Source organism: Hippoglossus stenolepis, chromosome 17 (assembly GCF_022539355.2).
Source record: "Hippoglossus stenolepis isolate QCI-W04-F060 chromosome 17, HSTE1.2, whole genome shotgun sequence".
NCBI lineage: Eukaryota > Metazoa > Chordata > Actinopteri > Pleuronectiformes > Pleuronectidae > Hippoglossus > Hippoglossus stenolepis.
In genome coordinates, this window is record NC_061499.1 from 9,183,028 (window position 1) to 9,202,801 (window position 19,774).

Genomic DNA, 19,774 nt, shown 5'->3' on the forward strand with positions numbered 1-19,774 from the left:
CTCGCCCTCGCCCTGGACGCACAGCGCAGGAATTCCAGCGCAAAGTTGCCGCGCGGCCATTAAAGCGACTACAACGCAAAAATAAACGTGATATTAGCGGCGGGATGTGTTGATATTTGTCGCCATCTTGCTCCAGAGGAGACGCAGGAGGAGCAGCGGGAGGAGGAGGAGGAGGAGGAAGGAGGAGGAGGAGGAGGTCTGAGGCGGATCTACCTGCCAGGTGTCGCGGGGGAGAGGCCGCCGCTCCGAGGGGGGAAGGCGGAGGAAAAGTCGCCTTACCTGTAGCTCAACTTCTGGAAACTCGCTCACTCTGTTACCTGCTCCGACCTGAAAGTCCAGTTTCTCCAGGAAGGATCGAAGTATGTCACAGGAGCCAGACAAGTAAGTGATCGAGCCACAGGAGAGGATCTCCCATCATCTCTGCCATGAGAGGACAAACCACCTTCTCATTATAGAGACTTTTACCTATAAGGGGGGAAGCTGCTTTTATTATCAGAATCTTGTTATTTCAGGGATGGAAATCTTTCTTTTTCTTGTTTCATTACTTTTGTAATATTGAATAGTGAAGGAGAAGTCATTTAATGTCTGAGGCCCTGGAGGAGAAGTTGTCAAGCAAAACTTGGCTCCGTGGATTTCGTTCGAGCTGAATTCGCCATTTTTGACTGATGGGGAGGGGGGTGGGGGCGATCTTGCAAAGTGCAGAGGAGTTTGTGCAGCTTGTTGGTCTGAACTGCGATGTTGTGTTACACTAGAAACTCACTTTGTACTTATAGCAACTAACAATCGATCATTTTAATTTCTTTAATATCTAGGAGCAAAACTTCCAATCTGCTTAATTTTTCATGTTTAATCTTATTAAATATTACAAATAGAACGGTTTGCATTGGAGGAAAACATCTCAAAATGTTAAGGAGCATATGCTATATTTTAATCCAACCAATAATGTAGAAAATTTAAACTTTTATAATTTATTTTTATTCTATTATTATTTCATTTTTTTGTGATTTCATTTTTATTTTAAAAGTATTATAAATTAATTTGAATGATGTTAATACAGTTATGATTAGACATTTCAATAAGAAGCTAGATTAGAGGTTTCTAACTTTTTGATAGCTTTCTTCTTCTTCCTCTTCTTCTTACTTGTAGTAGTAGTAGTATTAGTAACAGTAGAGGATGTGGCATTAATACAGTCATATGTATATAAATGTCAATGCAACCATACTTGTGTATGGGTCAGAGGGCTGTGTTTGCCAAATTATTAACAAAATCTAACTCTGAAAGTGTGTAAATGTGCGCAGCTTGTTTCTCAGAGACTCTGCGTTGCTGCTTCATGTTTCCTGCATCAGCTCTGCTGTGACAACAGGTGTCGGCTGTTGTTATGACGCGGTGGTAACATTTAGTCGGATCCACCAGAGTAGAGTTGGTCACATCATAAACATCATCACCTCCATGTCTTGTCTGCCTGTGGACTTATTAAAACAAAAATGTATATCCCTGCTGTGTGGTTGCCATGGAGAGAAGTTGACCAAGATTTGTGATAAATACACGATCAATGAAATATTGAAACAGCTTGATTAGCTGCTGGTGAAGGAGATTTAAATATATGACGTGATGAGCATTTAAAAAAAGCCGTGATGATCCATAACTCAGACATGGTGGAGCAGATTATTTCCTGGGTGTTGTTTTCTGTTACGACGTCTTTTCCTCCACGACGTCTTTTTCTTGTGCATCAGTGTGACATCACAGACTGGGGGCAGGACATGTGTGTTCTATTTGGCAGGTGAACCTGACAGGCAGCAGTTTATGTCAATTAGAGAAACTGAACGTGTAATATGAATTAGTTTTCTGAAGTCGGAGAATCTATTTTTAACATTTCTAGTACGTACAGCAAGAAAATATTCCATATTCACACTTCCTGTTGAGTTAATCTAAACTCAAACAAATAAACAACTGGGGACAATGGAGCTTGTATTAGTATAATAATGAACATAATGTATTGTATTGTATTTGATTGTTTTCTTAAAGGTGTGACATTATACCTGCGTCACTCATTTACGAAGTGACAGTTGACACATCCAGAGCCGCCTGTGTTCAAATAAATGTTGTGACAACACTGTGTGTTTAACTGGTCTGTGATCTCGACTTAAGTGGGCCTACAGTGTAAAGAGAAGGATCCGCACCTGTCAGGCAGGAAAAATGAGGCAGCAGTATTTTTGATTGCATATTTAATATAGAAAATAGCCAAAATAATGATAAATGAACAGATCTTAGAGTTTTGACTGTATAATTCTGCCTTGTCAATCAGCAGGCCAAAAGATAACTTATTTTACATAATAGGAAACAAGCTTTTAATGAAACCCAGTAGATTGAGTGATAACATCTATACACAGTCACCTTTGAATTCAAGTGTTTTTATATGTGATTGCTAGTAAGCGTCTGGTGGTGGTGGTCCCCAACGAGAGCTCCTTCCCCGCAGTGCGTCGGACCTACACCAGCGAGGACGAGGCATGGCGGACGTACCTGGAGAACCCGCTGACTGCCGCCACCAAGGCCATGATGAGCATCAACGGAGACGAGGACAGCGCCAACGCCCTGGGCCTGCTCTACGACTACTACAAGGTCCAGAACCATAGTCTAAACCAGAACATATGTTGTTTTCAGTGGTTTAAAAAGTATAAAGAAGCAACATGTTAGTGAAGCAGGTTCAGAGATGGACTCAGATGCTCCAAATATTTGTGGTGCAATGCATTTCTGATGAGAACTGAGCATCTAAAACGTTAAAATGAATCTGCTTTCATTATTATATTTTTTACTGCAACTTAATGAAATTAATTGATCGAATATGTTCTGACTTAATCTAACCAAATAAAGAGATGTTTTACTTCCTGTTTTAGTTTTGAATGACGTCGTCTTTTTGTCCTTTCAGGTGCCGAAAGAAAAGAGGCTCCTGCCAGTTTCCAAAGTTGTTGAAATGACAGAGGAACAGGAGAAGAGGTCAGTCAAGGTTACACATGCACAGACAGGAAAATGTGTGTGTGTGTGTGTGTGTGTGTGTGTGTGTGTGTGTGTGTGTGTGTGTGTGTGTGTGTGTGTGTGTGTGTGTGTGTGTGTGTGTGTGTGGAATTAAATCACTGAGTTCAATAACAATGGTATTTGACCTATATAACAATTTAATACAAAAGGCTAAGAAATAAAAAGAATCCTCATCATGACGCAGAACTATGAGCTGAAGATAACAAGACAAGCACTTTGTGTGTATGTGGGCAAATATCACAGCTGAGTGACTTTTGTTTCGGCTCAGGCTCCAGAAAAAAATCCTCTTGATAAATGACAGAAGATTTCATGATATGAATCTCCCTCTTAAGAAGTGTAACTAATGTGTAGTTAGTGAAACTGGTCTGCACCATTTTGCAGTTTGTAAGAAAAACCAACATCGCCAACATTTTCTCTTTCTTAATAGCAGATGCAAATTTTAGTGAGAATTACAGACATGCTCACTATTGTTAATAGGACTTTAATTATTAAAAACACAAGTGATAGTAGCTGTAAAGATGTCCTAAACAAAAGTAGTCCTTAGCAAAAATCATTCATTCATTGAAGCATTTTTTGGGGACTATTTTCAGCTGCGGATTAATACACATTTGATGCACAAGTCAGTATTTATGTTTATGTAAGATTGACAGGGTTTGTGTTACAATACGTGTGTGTAGAGAAGAAATTGCCAAAATACATCTTTTCTAATCCACCTGTTTGTTCAGGTCGACGCTGCCGAGCAGCCAAAGCGAGATGGTGACCTTGGACAATCGCGTTCAGGTCCTCAAGTCCGTCCCCGTCAACCTCTCGCTGAACACAGAGCACCAGGAGAACAAACGGGAGCACTTCACTAACTCGACGGGCGGCGGTGGGCCCGTGGCGTCGGGGGCCGTGGTGAAGGCCGAGGTGTACACGTCCGTCTTCACGACGGCGCCGGGCCTTCACTACAGGGTGGAGGCAGAGGAGCCGGCGAGGGTGATATACGAACAGAGTCCGTACGAGGTGACCACTGTCAGCCACAGCTCGTACGTGAAGGAGGACCAGCAGAGTCCGCCCGACAGCCCGTATGAGGAGGAGAGAGACGGGGTGAGGAAAGAGACAACACACACTGTGTTGTTACTGTAAAGGAACAATACACACTAACATGGTGGTTCACAACCTGACGGAGGGAAATCTAAATTAAAGTTATTAAAATGAATGAATTCAGGAAGGAGAAATCCCATTTCAACTGGTTTAACGACTCAGACATATTAAAACTGAGGTCACACAAAGACACGGCTTTGTTTCCAAGGGGAAACCAGACAAACAGCAGTATTGTTCAAAAATAACCTTTGTTCCATACATTTCTAGGTCAGTTTCATCAGTTTTCTATTTTACAATATTGTTGGAGATTACTTTCCAAATATATACATTATAATAAGACAAATAAATAACTTAGTCAGTTTATTTTTTGATATTTAGCAATAAAAAGTCAAGAAATCCATCATAAAGGCCTCAAATTCAAATTCAAACATATTCAAAAGGCATGTTTTACTTCAAGAGAATATGTCAGCATTGACTTTCTACAAACCACAGGTGCCTGACATTCACTCGGGCACCGTGGGAAATGTAGGGAAGTGTAACAGTCAGTGTGTGTTGGGTGGAGTTTTCGTTTTTCATGCTACGTTCAGACAGAGAGACGTTTAAATATGATTCACTGAGTGCAAAGGTTTGTTACCTGAACAAGAACATACAAGTGGACGTTGATGGTTTTTTTCTGTTTTCTTGAGAACGCCATCGTCATCCTGATCCGAGTGTATGACAATGCCACTGCTGAGCATTTGAATGTTTCCTGTTTAACCAGTTCCTCTCTGAGAAAATTCACTTTTCATTGTGTCCAAATACTTAACTCGTGGTTTTTTTCTTTTTTTTACAACAGAAGTACCACACACCTTCTTCTATGGCTACAGACGACTTCATATTCCATCAGGAGAGAGTGTAAGTCACTGAAAAGTCAATAACTCCATCTCAATATTTATTATAGTGTAAAGATTCCGACCATTTTAAAATAATAATACAATAAAATAATAATACGAGTGGGAGTGATCTAGGAAGGAAAGCAAACCCCCCCGTCCTGCCTTATTATTTGTAATTACATCTCACTCCCTAGCTTGTGTGTGTGTGTGTTTGCACAGTGACAGTTTCCGGTACACGCTGGACGCCACCCGCTCGCTGCGTCAGAAGCAGGGCGAGGGCCCGATGACCTACCTGAACAAAGGCCAGTTCTACGCCGTGACGCTCAATGAGCTCAGCGCCAACAATCGCCTCCGTCACCCCATCAGCAAAGTGCGGGTGAGCATTTCAGTCCCACCTCCGCTCCTTCACCTTATTAGGAATAAGATTTATTATTTTATTGCTTTTTTCCTGTGTTTTCATGCTAACAACGGATCAGATGAGAACATGCACGTGAAAGAAGCGTTTCCCCTCGTCTCCTCAGAGCATTTTAGCTTCTTTAAGCTCATTGTTTTCCTTTTAAAATCCACAATAGCATGGTTTCAACATGGTGTTCTGACTATGGTTGGGTTTGGTTTAACACCTGTGTGCGATTGTCAGACTTCTATTTCGCAATATCTCAGATCCTAGCAATTAGCTGGATGAGTAATTGTTACTGACATGAATAGTGGTTATAAGTGCGTAGATAAGACTCAAGTTGGAACTGGATGAAAAGACTCAGAAGAAGAGATCATCCACGCTACTACGTTTTAGTGCTAAAAGGCATCACTGTTGCTATGTTCACACCTGTCGTCCACACTACTCCGGTGTTTTCGGAGAAGTTTAGAAATGCAGCTGGTGCCGTTTTAGTTTGAAAACTCTGGGGTTGTAGTGCAGACGGGCAGAAACTGAGACATTAGGAAATGCATGACAAATAAATCTGCTTCCTGATTGGTTCGTATCACTCACTACTTAACCACCAGTTCCACACCAGTCCAAGAAAATAAATCCCAGCTCGTATTTTTCACCACTGTCGCATCTTGTTCATTGTATTTTCTGTAACTACACAACCAACTGCAGATAAGCCAGTCTGCTTCCTGTTTACACCAGCACATGTACGTGAAGGGTCATTTGATATGTGTTGTCAGGTTTCTTGGTTGGATGGAAATTATTACTCACAAGGAGCTAAAATCACCGCCTGGACGGAGATTTGGACGGAAACTTATTAGAATGCACGTAGCCTCTGATGGGATTTGGGATTTGACACTAACCCAAATTCAAGCACTGGATCTTCTCCTGCATTCATCTGAACTTGCTTCCTGTCTCGTCCCTGTTTTCAGAGTGTGGTCATGGTCGTGTTCAGTGAGGACAAGAACCGAGACGAGCAGCTCAAATACTGGAAGTACTGGCACTCCCGGCAGCACACGGCCAAGCAGAGAGTCCTCGACATCGGTGAGATTTTTATCGCGCCCGCTCCTTTCTCCATGTTCCCGTGTTAGCGTCGGCAAAGTCGGAGCTGAGCAGCTGAATTAATGAATGAAAACAGATGAAAGAAAAGGCGGTGACAGATTTATGTCATTGCAATTGCTGGAATGCGCTCAGCTGATAAACAAGGCATGACCGAAGGGAGAGCAAACAAGCCCCCACCCAACTGTCTGCCTGAGGGTTGTTCAGGTGTCCACAACCTTCTACCATCAGACACACACACACACACCCACACACACACACACACACACACGCACACACACACACACACACACACACACACACATACACCCACACACACAGTAACCCACACACCTCTAGGTGTTGCTGAGACACTCAACACAAATCCTCTAATCTCCCCTACATCGCCTGGACGATTGCGCAAAACAGTGATTTGTGGAAAAAGAAAAACTGGAAAATCCGACAGACTTTCTCTCCCGCGGCATTTCCCACGGGCGAACGTGTGCGTGTGCCGATCTGCAGCCTCACGAATGTGATCTTAGCACTTCTGACCTTTTGTCTGTCGCTGTTTTTTTCGGTTGATGTATTTGAATGTGAACCAAAATATTTTCTACGCCTCGTGGAACAAGTGTGTGTGAGAAGCTTGTAGGCAGTTTGCGTTTGACAAGCCGGGGCCTGTCAACAGAGGCAGAGAGTCAGAGGTATGTGAGAGAGACGTGGGGTGGATGGGACACAGACACACACACACACACACACACACACACACACACACACACACACACACACACACACACACACACACACACACACACTTATACACAGCTTGTTGGGGCAGGGAGAGGAATGCTAGCCACACTGTTTCCTCAGCTGGTCTTGGTCTGTTAAAACTGATTCTTGCCCAATTTAGCTCTGGGTTTTGAACTGAGAAAAAATCAGTTGACAACACGTCTTCATTTCGTACAGAACAGCTGGTACCAACCTGGCTGCCAACATTTAAGACTGTGAGATAAACACTGTGTTTGGAAATCTGAGAAATCAAAGTTCCGTCTGTTTGTCACAGCGATAACGTGAGAAGTTTCAATTGAACTTGGATTAAACTGGGCACGTTGGTTGAGGGTAAGATCAGGAACTGCCCTATTGATTTTTTTTCATATCAGTCAAAGGTCAAGGTCACAGGCTGGGATCGTGGCTATGCCTCACGAGGTAGAGAAGGTATTATCATGTATTATCATATCAATAACATATCACCTGTGCTTAAAAAAAAATTGGACACTCTGGCAGATTGTGTGTGTCTTAGGTTATATCTTGTATTAAAACTGACAAGATATAATATAAGAGGGAGTGTGTCATCTGCTCCAGCGTGGTTTGTTTTGGCATCCTGTTTGGCATTTCCCATTGTGATGAGTGTGTGTTTGCAGGAGTGTGATTGTGTGTGTGTGTGTGTGATTGTGTGATTGTGTGTGTGTGTGCCATGCAGTAGATGGACAGCGTGTTTCTAGAGCTCGACCCAGAGGACTTGAAATGTTCCCATCGTGCACATGTACACTCAGATACCTATATGTGCTTATATATACACTCACTGTCTGCATGTCAAATACTGGACAAGTTTATGTGTGTGTCTGTGTGTGTAGCGTTGTGAAGGGGGGGGGGTTGTCCATTCAAACATGTCTTTAGGTCAAATGACAGACCACCCTCCACCCGTCTCCTCAGAGTCAGGTGGGCCTGTAGCTGGATGTAACCTGTAACCTGAAGCTGTCCACAGAGCTGATTTGAATAGCGGCGGAGGGTTTATCAGGGTGGGGGAGGGGACTGGTGAATAGATCATTTGAATGGGGTTATCTAGCGAGGGGGGGGGTATTGGCAGACCGGCATGTTGCTGCCTGTCCTGCTGCTTCGTGAACCTGCCGGAGAACCAGGAAGTGTCGCTGCAGCGTTGGTTAGGAAGACGGAGGAGGTCAGATGTTAGTGGACGACGCTCACAAGCAGAGATGTTTCTCCTGCAAAGACAATCGGTCCGGTTCATGTCTGTGTCTCATCAGATCTGCATCTGAGATATTTTTAATCCAGGGTGAAAAGTAGAGTGGGGGGATTTCATGAATTCAGCTTCTTCTGGAGTCATCAGTGGAAGTAGTCAGATGGTTTAAAGCTTTAATTCTCTAACTGTCAGCAAATCCCAGGAAAGACTTCCCACTGCTGTCTGTAGCAATTCTACTGAATATGTATTTGGTTTACTTTTTTATAAAAGTAAACCAGTAGTTTCCTAGAATAGCAAGTACTATATTGGTTAAAAATGTTTTTTTTTTTAGAATACATATATCTTCTTAATCTCACTTATTCAAGAATCGGGACAGTCCTTATTTTATCTTAAATATCTTACATTCCTCCTTAAATTCAATTAAGCTGCACCAAATTCCACACACTCATAGATATCAGTTCATTAAATGCGTGTGATTGTTCTTCCATGAATTATTCCCTGGGAAAACTCTGAAGATTTTGAAAATGCAAATTCTCGCAATGATAAAGAAAAGAAAAGAAAAAAATCCAGGATCCGCCCACTGATCCGGATCTGCACCAAAATGTAATGAGCCCCTCCCTGAAGCGTACTGTATCCTTCCACCAAGTTTTGTGGGAATCCCTTCAGTCGTTTTTTGTACAATCTTGCTTACAAACAAACAGACAAGGGTCATCCAATAAGTTAGACAGAAAATTCTCATTACATTTACTTTCCTAAACTGCAGCTTATGAATGAAATCTGTTAATTCACCTTTACAGTGATGTTGGGGTTTATTTCTTCTACTGAACTTCTTTCCATTAAAAAAAAACCTCCATTCAAACTGTATAGAGGCTCTTCCCCAGCATGCCAGCACTCAACCTCTGCAGCCACACAGGTCTCGTGCTCTTCTGACTCCCTCAGTCCTCGGAGCCAGAATAGCCTCCTGTGTTTCCTCCCGGGTCTTTGAAGCCTGAGAGTTTGTTTGCTCAGGCAGATAAGCTTTTATCTCATAAAATTGAAGCGTGCCATTCGATTGCTTATCTCAACCAACAATAGCTTCCTGCTTGTGTCCTTTATTGACCAATCTGTGCTGTATATACAGGGGGTTTTAAAGATTTTTTTGGAGGGCGATCAGCCCAAATTGCTCAAGATGATTTGATGAATGTATGAGAATCTTCCTGTAGGTGGTCGAGATCACGTGAGTAAATCATGTTCTTGTTTCTCCTCACAGCCGATTACAAGGAGAGCTTCAACACGATCGGGAACATCGAAGAAATCGCCTACAACGCCATCTCCTTCACCTGGGACGTGAATGAAGAGGCCAAGGTTCGTTGCACAAATATTACGTTTTGTCATTTTCCCAGGGACAGGTTTACTCTGGGAGGTGTGTCGTATGGGTGGAAAAAGCAGCGGGACAGGTTCTTTCTTTTTTATTGTGATGATTCAGGTGTTGGCAAACAAACGCACTCACTCGACAAATTAACCGGCTCTCGAGTGTGATGCAAGCTCCGCGGCCTGTCGACATCACAAACACTGCAGAGCTCGGCAGTTAATGAAATAACAGGAGCATTGGACGCTCACGGCCGACCCGTCGCGTCGTGGAGCGTCCAACATATGGGCGAGTGTTGTGTACCTTTCTCCTCTGTTTGTCCTCTTTGTCTTTGTGTGGCCCACTCCTTTTGTGGCCGCTCCTTTAAATGGAGTCCGGTCGCTGTTTGAACTCCAGAGGCCCCCAAGGGCCAACACACACCGATCCCGGTCCCCACCCTCTGTTGTTTGTTTTGCCCTCATTTCTGTGTGAATGCGGGCGACTGTGTGCGTGAGTCAGTCTGCGCTCTGTGTGTGTGTTGTGTGGCTCTTTCATTCTACCATCAGCCTGGGGACAAAGACGTTGCTGGAGGAAATCCAAGCGCACTCCTCTGGGCCAATATTGACTCTTTTTCTCTCTATACATCTTCCTCGCTCTCTCTTTCTTTTTCTATCCCTCTCTTTCTCCTCATTCGTGTCACTGTTAGGCTTGAATATACCTGTGGCAGCGCAGGAGCAGGTGTAACAACCAGGTAGTCAGTCTGCTGCTGCTGCTGCTGCTGCTGCTGCTGCTGCTGGGGCAGGTTTAAAAAAAGAAGAGGTGAAAGAGATATTTTAATCTTCTTGAATTTCTACAAATGAAAACTAGACGTTGGCAAAGTGTCAGAATGAAAAAGACACCTGAAAGAGATATGATGGGAAACATCATGTTTTCTACAAGCTCGTGCGTGTCTGTTTTATATATGAGGGAAAGTGCAACTTAAAAAAACATGTGAAGTAATTTAGAATATTACGTTTTCAGGGATGACTAAAATGTTAATGTTAGTACATTAAGAGCAATGCTAAATTCCCAGCGAGTGCACCAATACTTCCCTCAGGAGCAAAAATCTGTCTTTAAACTTAAAAAGAAATAAATCCTGTGACATTTAGCATGATAATTATCAATATCTAATGACATTAACATTTTTATTTTGATGTTATTTTTGGCCACATCGCCCAGCTCTACGATCTATTGTGTTTGTATCTTCTGTGTTTGTATGTTCTGTGTTTGTATGTGTGTTTTGAGGAAGCAGCTTTTTTCCGTCATAGACAGTTACATCTGGGACACAGAAGGACATCCTGTGAGACACAGTTTTACTCTGCATCTGCTTTACTAAAATGATTTTAACTCTCACAAAAATCCCACATATATGGAGAAAGGCTGAGGTTATCTTCAGAGAGAAAGCCAAAAATTATATAAGTAGACAGGGAGTAATGGTCGATACATCGTCACAAAACTAAAGAGAACGTCATGTACATATAGAAGAAAAGTGTTGCGTTAATGCACCACCAGTGGTTTTTGTTTCTACGTGGTGGAAAGGATAAGTCCTGGCAGTGGAAACCAAGTTTCAAGAAGTCCAAAAGAATCACACATAGAGAGAAGAGGCCACTGTTAAATAAATGATTAAGTCGAGCTTTTCAATCACAAGCACATCTTTGTATGGAGGTAATCCTAGAGATCCCAGTGTCACCAAGTGGACCACACCCAAGCTTACTGGGCAAGTAAATGGGAAATGGAGCTCACAGCATCTGTAGTTCTCAAGAACAGGAAAACCCACAGAGACAACATGTTGTAAAAACAATGCAGACACAAAGGAAATCTAAATAATAGCCATATACGTACATATTATTAATAAAAGGGAAGGAAAGATCCATCATAAAGAGAAGTTTGTCCATTTGATCTCATCTACAAACTGCAGGATTATACTTTTATGCATCTAAACAAAGCAAAGCAAAACAATAAAAGGCAAAAAAATCTTGTTTAACCACTGATCGCGTCGTTAAATTCTTACATTGTACTTTTAGCCGTCTCCCCCCCCACACAGTCTGAGAGACACTTTAATGAGGCTTTCCTCTTGGCTGCTGCGGCTAATAGAGTTTTTATGGCTCAAGTTAATGACCAACCTCCCTGTCTTTCATTTGGGTGAGCGCATTGCAAACCAAGTAAAACCCAGAGACTGATGGTGACGCGTGTTGTGATGTGTAGAAGAAGAAGAAACGCAGACACTGTTTCATCACAAGAATCTTTCAAACAAATCACAAGAAAACATGTTCTCTTTTTGACAGAGCTATGCAACCGTGCACTCACACGCCAGTTTGATTTGTATCTGCCAGGACTTTCAGATATCTCAACATTTGACTTCAGCCGAATGCAACAGAGGTGAAAGGAATTTTGTTTGTGCAGCTCAAAGCATCGAAAAGAACGCGTTCCAAATTCCAGCAGACGCAAGGTTCAAATCTCTTGAGATATATCACTAATGTCTCGATGGACATTTTTCATTTTGGACTTTAATCTATGTGAAAGTATTCATGAAGTATTGAGTCTTACACATACAGATTGTAAAGGAAACATTAACTTAGGAAGATGTGTCTCAAAAGGAAACAACAAGTCCCCAACTACTGAAAAGCATCCAAAGAGATTTAGTGTCGTTCACTGACCAGCTGCTGTTTGTACTCTGCACAATGAAAACTTTCTTCTGCAGCAACTATATTTCTTATATTGTATAACCGTCTTCCCCTCTCTGTGTGTCTCTGTCAGATCTTCATCACCGTCAACTGTCTGAGTACGGACTTCTCCTCTCAGAAAGGGGTGAAGGGTCTTCCCCTGATGATCCAGATCGACACGTACAGCTACAACAACCGCAGCAACAAGCCGCTGCACAGGGCGTACTCACAGATCAAGGTCTTCTGTGACAAGGTGAGCAATCACCTAGAAAGATCCGATCTGGATAATCTTTTTTATCAGTAAATCATTTGAGTTTCCGGGGGTGAGAGTTACTGCTCTCCGTTGTCTTTGTGAAACGATATTTTTTAAAGCAGATTGAAATGTGTCATCTTAAAGAAGAACTAACGCTCAGTTAGCAACTAGAGCTGAACTTAATTAATATCCTGATTATTTTGTCAATATATGGATTGTTTGATTCATAAAATGAGGAAAAGCAAAACTTCCCAAACAACAACATAATACTGAGAACCACGTGTACACCGAAGAAACTCAACTCATTGTTTTTGATGCTGAACCTAAAAGGTTTGAATTTCGACGCCGTCTTTATACCTGAATCTGATTGGACACTGACCAATCAGAAGGCAGGTGGCTGCGTCACCTTATGATGCTGCGCAGCTTCTTCTAATGACGCTGTGATTGGATCGTTAACCACCGCATGGATCGTCCAATCAGATTCAGGTGTAAAGAACAGGGTCACAATTCGTACATGGAACTTCCGCCTCACACACAGTTTAATGCTGAGTTTTATTAGCCTGCAGTTTTATCCTCAGTTTTTATTTTCAATTCCAAACTTTGTAATTATTTGCGATATGTGTGAGAATAACTTTATATGTTTTTCACCTTTATTTAAATACCATAGATATTCACATGTCACCACTCAGCTTTGAATCATAAAGGTGTGACAGATGTAAGTGTGTGTGCAGGGAGGTGGAGTGAGGCAGTTAAATAATGACATCAGTCCTCCCTCTAGTGGTCTCACCTGCACATTGAGCCTCTGCTGAACATAACGCAATACACATTGTTCACTGTATTTACTGTGTGCTGGTTGTTTTTATTCACATGCTTTAGTCAACTGTTTTTATTTATTTTTTATTTTTTAGGGCGCAGAGAGGAAAATAAGGGACGAGGAGAGAAAACTTTTCCGTAAGAAGTCAAAAGGTTTGAGCTGCATGAGAATTCTTTATCTTATATCGAAGTCTAAAAAGTTCTTTATATAAAATAATTTTAAATATACATATTTTCTTCCTGTAAATAATTGTACCTACGAAGGCATCAAGTTGTTGTTAAAGCAAATCACATGTTAGATGTTTGTACATTTTTCCCGACCCAAACTGCATCCTTCCACCAAGTTTCGTGGAAACCTGTTTACTAGATTTTGCGTAATCTTGCTCGCAAACAACAAATCAACAAACAAACAGACAACATGATCACTTTTTTCCTCTTTTTTGCTGTGAAAACTTATCGGACCTTTTGTAATTTTTTTCTTTATTCATTCACCTCCAGGGAAGGACGGAGGTGTGGGTGTGATATCTGCCCCCAAAAAGTCCGACGCCACGTATTTCAAGACCATGACCGACCTGGAGTCTCAGCCCGTCCTCTTCATCCCTGACGTCCACTTCGGCAACCTGCAGAGGGCCGGACAGGTGCGCCCACACACACACACACACACACACACACACAACCAGTTTTCTGTCAGCTGAGTGCAGGCGCTCTGAGGTGAAACTGGAGTCAGTATCAGAATGACCCGGTAGCTGCAATTCAACAAGTTTTTCTGGTTTTAAACTTCCTCGAGAGCTGATTCTTTCTTCCTTCCTGACGTGACCAGAAACATTTGTCATCTGTGCGTGAATGTCACACTTAAACGTGTTTGTTTGGATTCATTTCCAGGTGTTTACCTTCAACACGGAGGAAATAGAGAGAGACGGGTGAGTGTGCGCTTCAAGAGGAAATGTGCATTTTCATTTACATCGGGTCACACAAATATAAAGCATGCAAAATTCCTCGTGCGGAGGAAGCACGCGTGACCGCATATGCAAAGGGAACGCACACGACATGTTTGTTTGTGTGTGTTTTCAGGGGCGTGCTGGTGAAGAGGATGTTCAGGCCATCAGACGAAGACCTGTGTTCGTCGCCTCACAAACAGATCAAAGAGGAGACGCACAAGAGAGGTACAGGATGGCAGCTTCCTCTTCTTCTCTCTGTGCCCTTTTCCCCTCTTTTATCTTCTAAGAAATCGAACAGTAGAAGAGGAGCGGGACCATTAGCTGAGAAACACCTGCCTCGATCTGTCAGGAAATAAGGGAACACAACAACACACTGACAATTCTAATGATTTGTCAATAGTGAAATGGTAGTTTAAAATAATCATGTGTAACAAATCAGGCCTGAACAAAGGACTAATAGATTTTCATTATACATTAGGGCTAGAACTGTTATTTTCTTTATTGACAAATACTTTTATTCAACAACACAACATTCCTATGGGAAGTGAGTTGTAAGAAATTACATTTTGACACCGGAGCACAAGGGGAAATGTAATAAGAAATAAAATGGAGCAATCAGGCAGTCAACTCTAACTGCACTGCTCTGATCGCGTAACGTGCCTCACTCTCCACATCCTATATCTTACTTGTCCTCCCAATTTGTTTCTCTTTTTCAAAATAGAACTGCACATTTATGAATCCGCTGTTTGGTTTAGAACTTGTAGCTTGTTGTGGCATTTTTCATTACTTCTGACTGTATGAAGGTTTGATGATTAATCCATTAAAAGAAACAAATATCAAAATATTACATCATAATGAAAATAGATATTTATAAGTTACCATCAAAGCCACGTTCCTCAGAGCATAAATGTGACAAATATCCAGAAAGACGGCTGACGCTTTGTGAGTCATGTCACAATATATCATATATGTATGCTCCAAAATCACCTATAGGAATAATATAAACTTCCTCCTCTTTTCTCCGCAGTGCTGTTATACGTGAGAAAGGAAACCGACGAGGTGTTTGACGCCCTGATGCTGAAGTCTCCCACGCTCAGAGGCCTGATGGACGCTGTGAGTGAACGTCTTCCCGTTTGTGCGTGAAAGCGACGTCAGGAGCACCAGAGGAGAGCAGCCGTTTAAAGACCGTTTGAATTTGTCATTCGCAGATATCAGAGAAGTACAGCGTGCCCACGGACAGAGCAACCAAAGTGTACAAGAAGAGTAAAAAAGGGTGAGTGACAGAAGGACGTCTTTCATTTTCCCTATTTCATCCAATCCGATTAGATTAGAATGTGAAACTAAAAGTGACTTTTGTTGTCAGGATCCTTGTGAACATGGACGACAACATCATCGAGCATTACTCCAACGAGGACACCTTCATCCTGAACATCGAGAGCCACACGGACGCCTACAAGGTCACGCTGACGGAGATCTGACGGCTCGCCGGCGGCCCCGAAGGGCGACACGCACAGAGACTGCTGGTTGGCTGAAATCCTGGAGGCTGCTATGGACCGGCTGATACGCTGACTGACACATGGAGACAGCCTGTTTGTGGTGCTCTGAGACCCACCTGCCCCCCACCTCCCACACTGTTACACAATGAAGCAAGTCGCATTTTCTACGGACAATACATAAATACATAAAAAAGGACATTTCACATGAACTGGTTATATTTACCTCCTCGTTTTACTCCTCTTCTGTGCTTTAAGGTGAAATAATCGAGTACAGATCACTGTCCTTGACCTTTTTTCTGAAATATTTTTATTGTATAAAAGAATTTGTATGTCTATTCTCATTCTGTACAGTGTGTTAACATTGTGTTTTTGCCAAACACCCCATCAGGAGTAGCCTCATAAAAATGCCTGATATGTAGCCACAGCTTGAAATAGTTGGTCCTCAGTAATTTAGCAGCTTCTTTTGCATGCCAGCCCTTTTTTGCTTGCGCTCGATGTTTTATTATTTATTAATGCTTTTAATGGACATTTTTGCATTTCCTTAACAATTCATTTCCAAGAATTTCAAGTACTTTTCATTTCAGTGACTTTTTTCACAGTCACCCTCTTTTAAGAAAAAGAAAAGAGTCCTCAATGAGTTTTTAAATGTTTTTCTGTATTTGTCAGCCATGTTGTAATATTTACATGTTAGCAAATAGCCAAAGTTTTTATTTTGTAGAGCTTTAAACGACGTTGTAATGAGTCAAAAACAAATTCTGAGGGGTGACAAATGGCACTTGCGTATGTCTCATGTGCTCGGCTGTGATGAAAAATGAATAAAGATATAATAGGTGTAATTTTTGGGGTAAAACAAGATTGTGAGTACTGTCATAAAAGTTAGCAACAAACTGTGAAACTGATAGAAAGTTATTATTCCAATTATAGATGGATAGAAATGTAACAACTGTTCCATTAGTTATCAAACTGAATTTCCAAGCTCCTAACTTTTTTTCATTAAAATTCCACATTTCTGTATTTTGATATTTTGCGTTTTTCAAAACAAATCATGGAATTAATTTTGTGTGCCTCCTACGCAAAGTCTTAGACAAAGAGAGAGAGAAATGTTGGCCTCACAAAAGTCAGGGCTGAGGGTTTTGAAAGTTCAGTTAAATTATCATGAGTCACACTGTGGAGAACATGAATAGTGAATCAAATTTTATGGTAATATATCAAACAAATGTGAACGTCACAGTGGCGTAGATGAAAAGTTGAGGGATCCATGAAAACATTAAGATTTCATCCTCTGGGGATCATGAACGTCATAAATTTCATGGCATCAACCAACCGACAAACCAACAATGTCATCACTCCAGTTACGCTGTTAATGTGGTAAATTATATCCACGTTATGCTTCAATAATAAAAATAAAACACTATCAACCATTTTTCCCATTTTGTCTTTATTTTAAATAACAAAATGGACATCCTACACAGCAAGTTAACAATACAAAATCTACAAAATGATACAGTGACAAAGTTTTCTTTTGTTCGACAGGTAACAACTGTACAGTGTAAATGGATACAATACTGTTTTTTTCTTTTATTTACTCCTCTATATTTGGCACTTGACCACAAGATGCTATTGAAGTGAAAGGTGGGACTGACGCCCCTGATCACCTACTTGAAATGTGCAGAAACCCACAGTACTCATCGCGACTTCTTCTTCCCCCTAAAGTCGTTATTCCATTACCTGTGAAAACTGACTGCATCTGATGTTGTTTTCAGAGCAGCAGGTGTAAAATAAACAGGATGGAAGCAGTAAAGAGTTATCAGTAAATCCTGGAAACAGACACAGTGGGTTTTGGTTTGTTACTTGCCTCCAACCGCAGTGTTTTAGTTCTGTCAGTTAAGTGTCTGTTACTGTGCGTGGTCGTCTGTAAAGATTTCTGGCGTCTTTATCATCGCTGTAGCACAAAACTACACAATTTGTCCAATTGTTCCGCAGATGGCAGAAAAAGACGAGATGTCACATTTGCACTGAAACGTGAGATTTTCAGACATTACCACTGATTGTGTTGTTTTCACACTTATCACACAGGATTTTTTTTTTTTTTAACTCAACGACTGCAAACCTTTAATGGCTTCCAGGGAAACATGAAGTCAGCAGTGGGGAGGGGTTCAGGAAGGAATTTTTTTTGAAATCAGACGCTATTTTTTCTCTGTTAACAGTAAAAAGACTTAAACTAAATGTAGCTGATGATGTTCGAAGTTGAATGCATAGCAATATGTGTGGTCCTCTCGTTTCTTTTTAAAACATCCCTAGCATAAATATGAGTGAATATACAGTACAATATTTCTTTCATATCGTCACGTAAAAGAAAAGAAAATGTTAATCATGACATTCCAATAATTTATACGTCAAAAATCATCTGTTTTTAAAGTGAATCTCTTCCACTGCAGCAAAACGCCACAATGTTATCACAGAGTAAAAGAATATATAAGCACATACTATATATTCATATAACATCTAACCTCTTTTTTTGTTTTTGCTTATACACTTGTTTGAACCATAATTGAAGAAAGAGAATCACAGCTCCGTACATATGTCAAGTTCATGTATTCATCACTGAAATTAATGTGTGAATGTCTATGTTGTGTAAAATGTGTGTGTGTGTGTGCGTATTTTTTGTGGACACAAAACTTGGCATAAAAAGTCACTTTCGAAGAACAGATGGCGTGAATCTGTGGTCAGAATATCCCCCTTCATTTTGAAATCTGAGTTTTGGTTTCATGTAACGTTCCTCCTGAATATACAATAAAAAGAAATCGTTCATCCCTTCAATAATCCCTCTGATTAAAAACTACATTTCCCAGGTCTCCTAGCCACGTGTAGCCATGATGTAAGCTGTGGACACTCGTAGTCCCAGACTCGCGCTCTTCATTTCGTCCAGTGTCGACGTGGAGTTAGATTGGAATACTATTTTAAGTTGTCACGCAACAACCGAGTCAGATACAGATGAGCAAAATGAACATTTCAAATCCCTTTTAAAATCAGGACAAATGCTTTCAAAAAAACATCAAATAAAAGAAATAAAAAAAGAAACAGCAAACGGCTCAATGTACCTCATCAATCTGGTGGATCCTCCTCGCCGGCCGTCCTCTCAGACAGAGACAGCACAGCTCTGATTCAGTGTTTAACAAGTCCTTGATGGGATTTCAGTCCCTTGAGTTAGATTTGTACCGTATATATGAGAACCATGATGTCTGCAGTTTTTGACCAGGCATAGAGGCACATGTACATCATGTGCATGTGAGTAAGTGGTATTTGTATTATGTACTGCTGCATGTTTTGTGAGTCTGTGTGCATTTCTGTGTGTGCATGTGCCTCTATAGCTCCTATGTCAATAATCTCAGGTTGGTCAACTGGGAGAGATTTTGAACGTTTGTTAAAATAATAAAAATGTGATGGTAAATGTCCAGTTTTCTACTGCCCAGCACTGCTGGGGTCACACTGAAGCAGTCGCACGATGGAGGGGTCGCTCTTCGCTCCCTCCACAAACTCCTCAAGAGACAGTTTACCTGAGACGAGAGAGAGAGAGAGAGAAGCATGATCTAAGGTGATCAAGAATAGCTGAAGAGCAGATATTTTCCTAAAAGCAAAGTGCCACTTTACCAACAAAGTTCTTTTAAATTCTATTTATAGCGATTCATTTAAAGTCTGCCACTTTACCTATAGTGACTAAATACTGTAGAGCCCCGATTTTGCAGAGCATATCGGATGGATCCAGAAATTCTAGACTTTGTAACGATTACTTTTACTAGAGGCAGATAAGAAGTCCTAC

At 41.3% G+C, this 19,774-nt stretch overlaps 2 protein-coding genes across 5 annotated transcripts in view; one reads left to right on the forward strand and one right to left on the reverse strand.

Annotated features, from left to right (window-relative positions):
* Positions 1–17,377, forward strand: grhl2b (grainyhead-like transcription factor 2b). Its single transcript, XM_035183220.2, has 16 exons — positions 1–381; positions 2,430–2,619; positions 2,927–2,994; positions 3,759–4,119; positions 4,952–5,010; positions 5,208–5,364; positions 6,345–6,456; positions 9,675–9,769; positions 12,549–12,707; positions 13,616–13,673; positions 14,019–14,158; positions 14,403–14,440; positions 14,592–14,683; positions 15,486–15,571; positions 15,667–15,731; positions 15,822–17,377. Exons 1-16 carry the CDS (start codon positions 362–364, stop codon positions 15,934–15,936), a joined length of 1,815 nt encoding a protein of 604 aa, XP_035039111.1. The 5' UTR covers positions 1–361; the 3' UTR covers positions 15,937–17,377.
* LOC118124970 (neurocalcin-delta B) overlaps positions 17,374–19,774 on the reverse strand; it is a 15,781-nt gene continuing 13,380 nt past the window's right edge. For all 4 annotated transcript variants that reach the window (XM_035183225.2, XM_035183222.2, XM_035183224.2 and 1 more), the window contains exon 4: positions 17,374–19,511. In XM_035183225.2, coding sequence (XP_035039116.1) covers positions 19,417–19,511 — 95 coding nt within the window. In that variant the 3' untranslated portion in view covers positions 17,374–19,416. The remainder of the gene's footprint in view (positions 19,512–19,774) is intronic.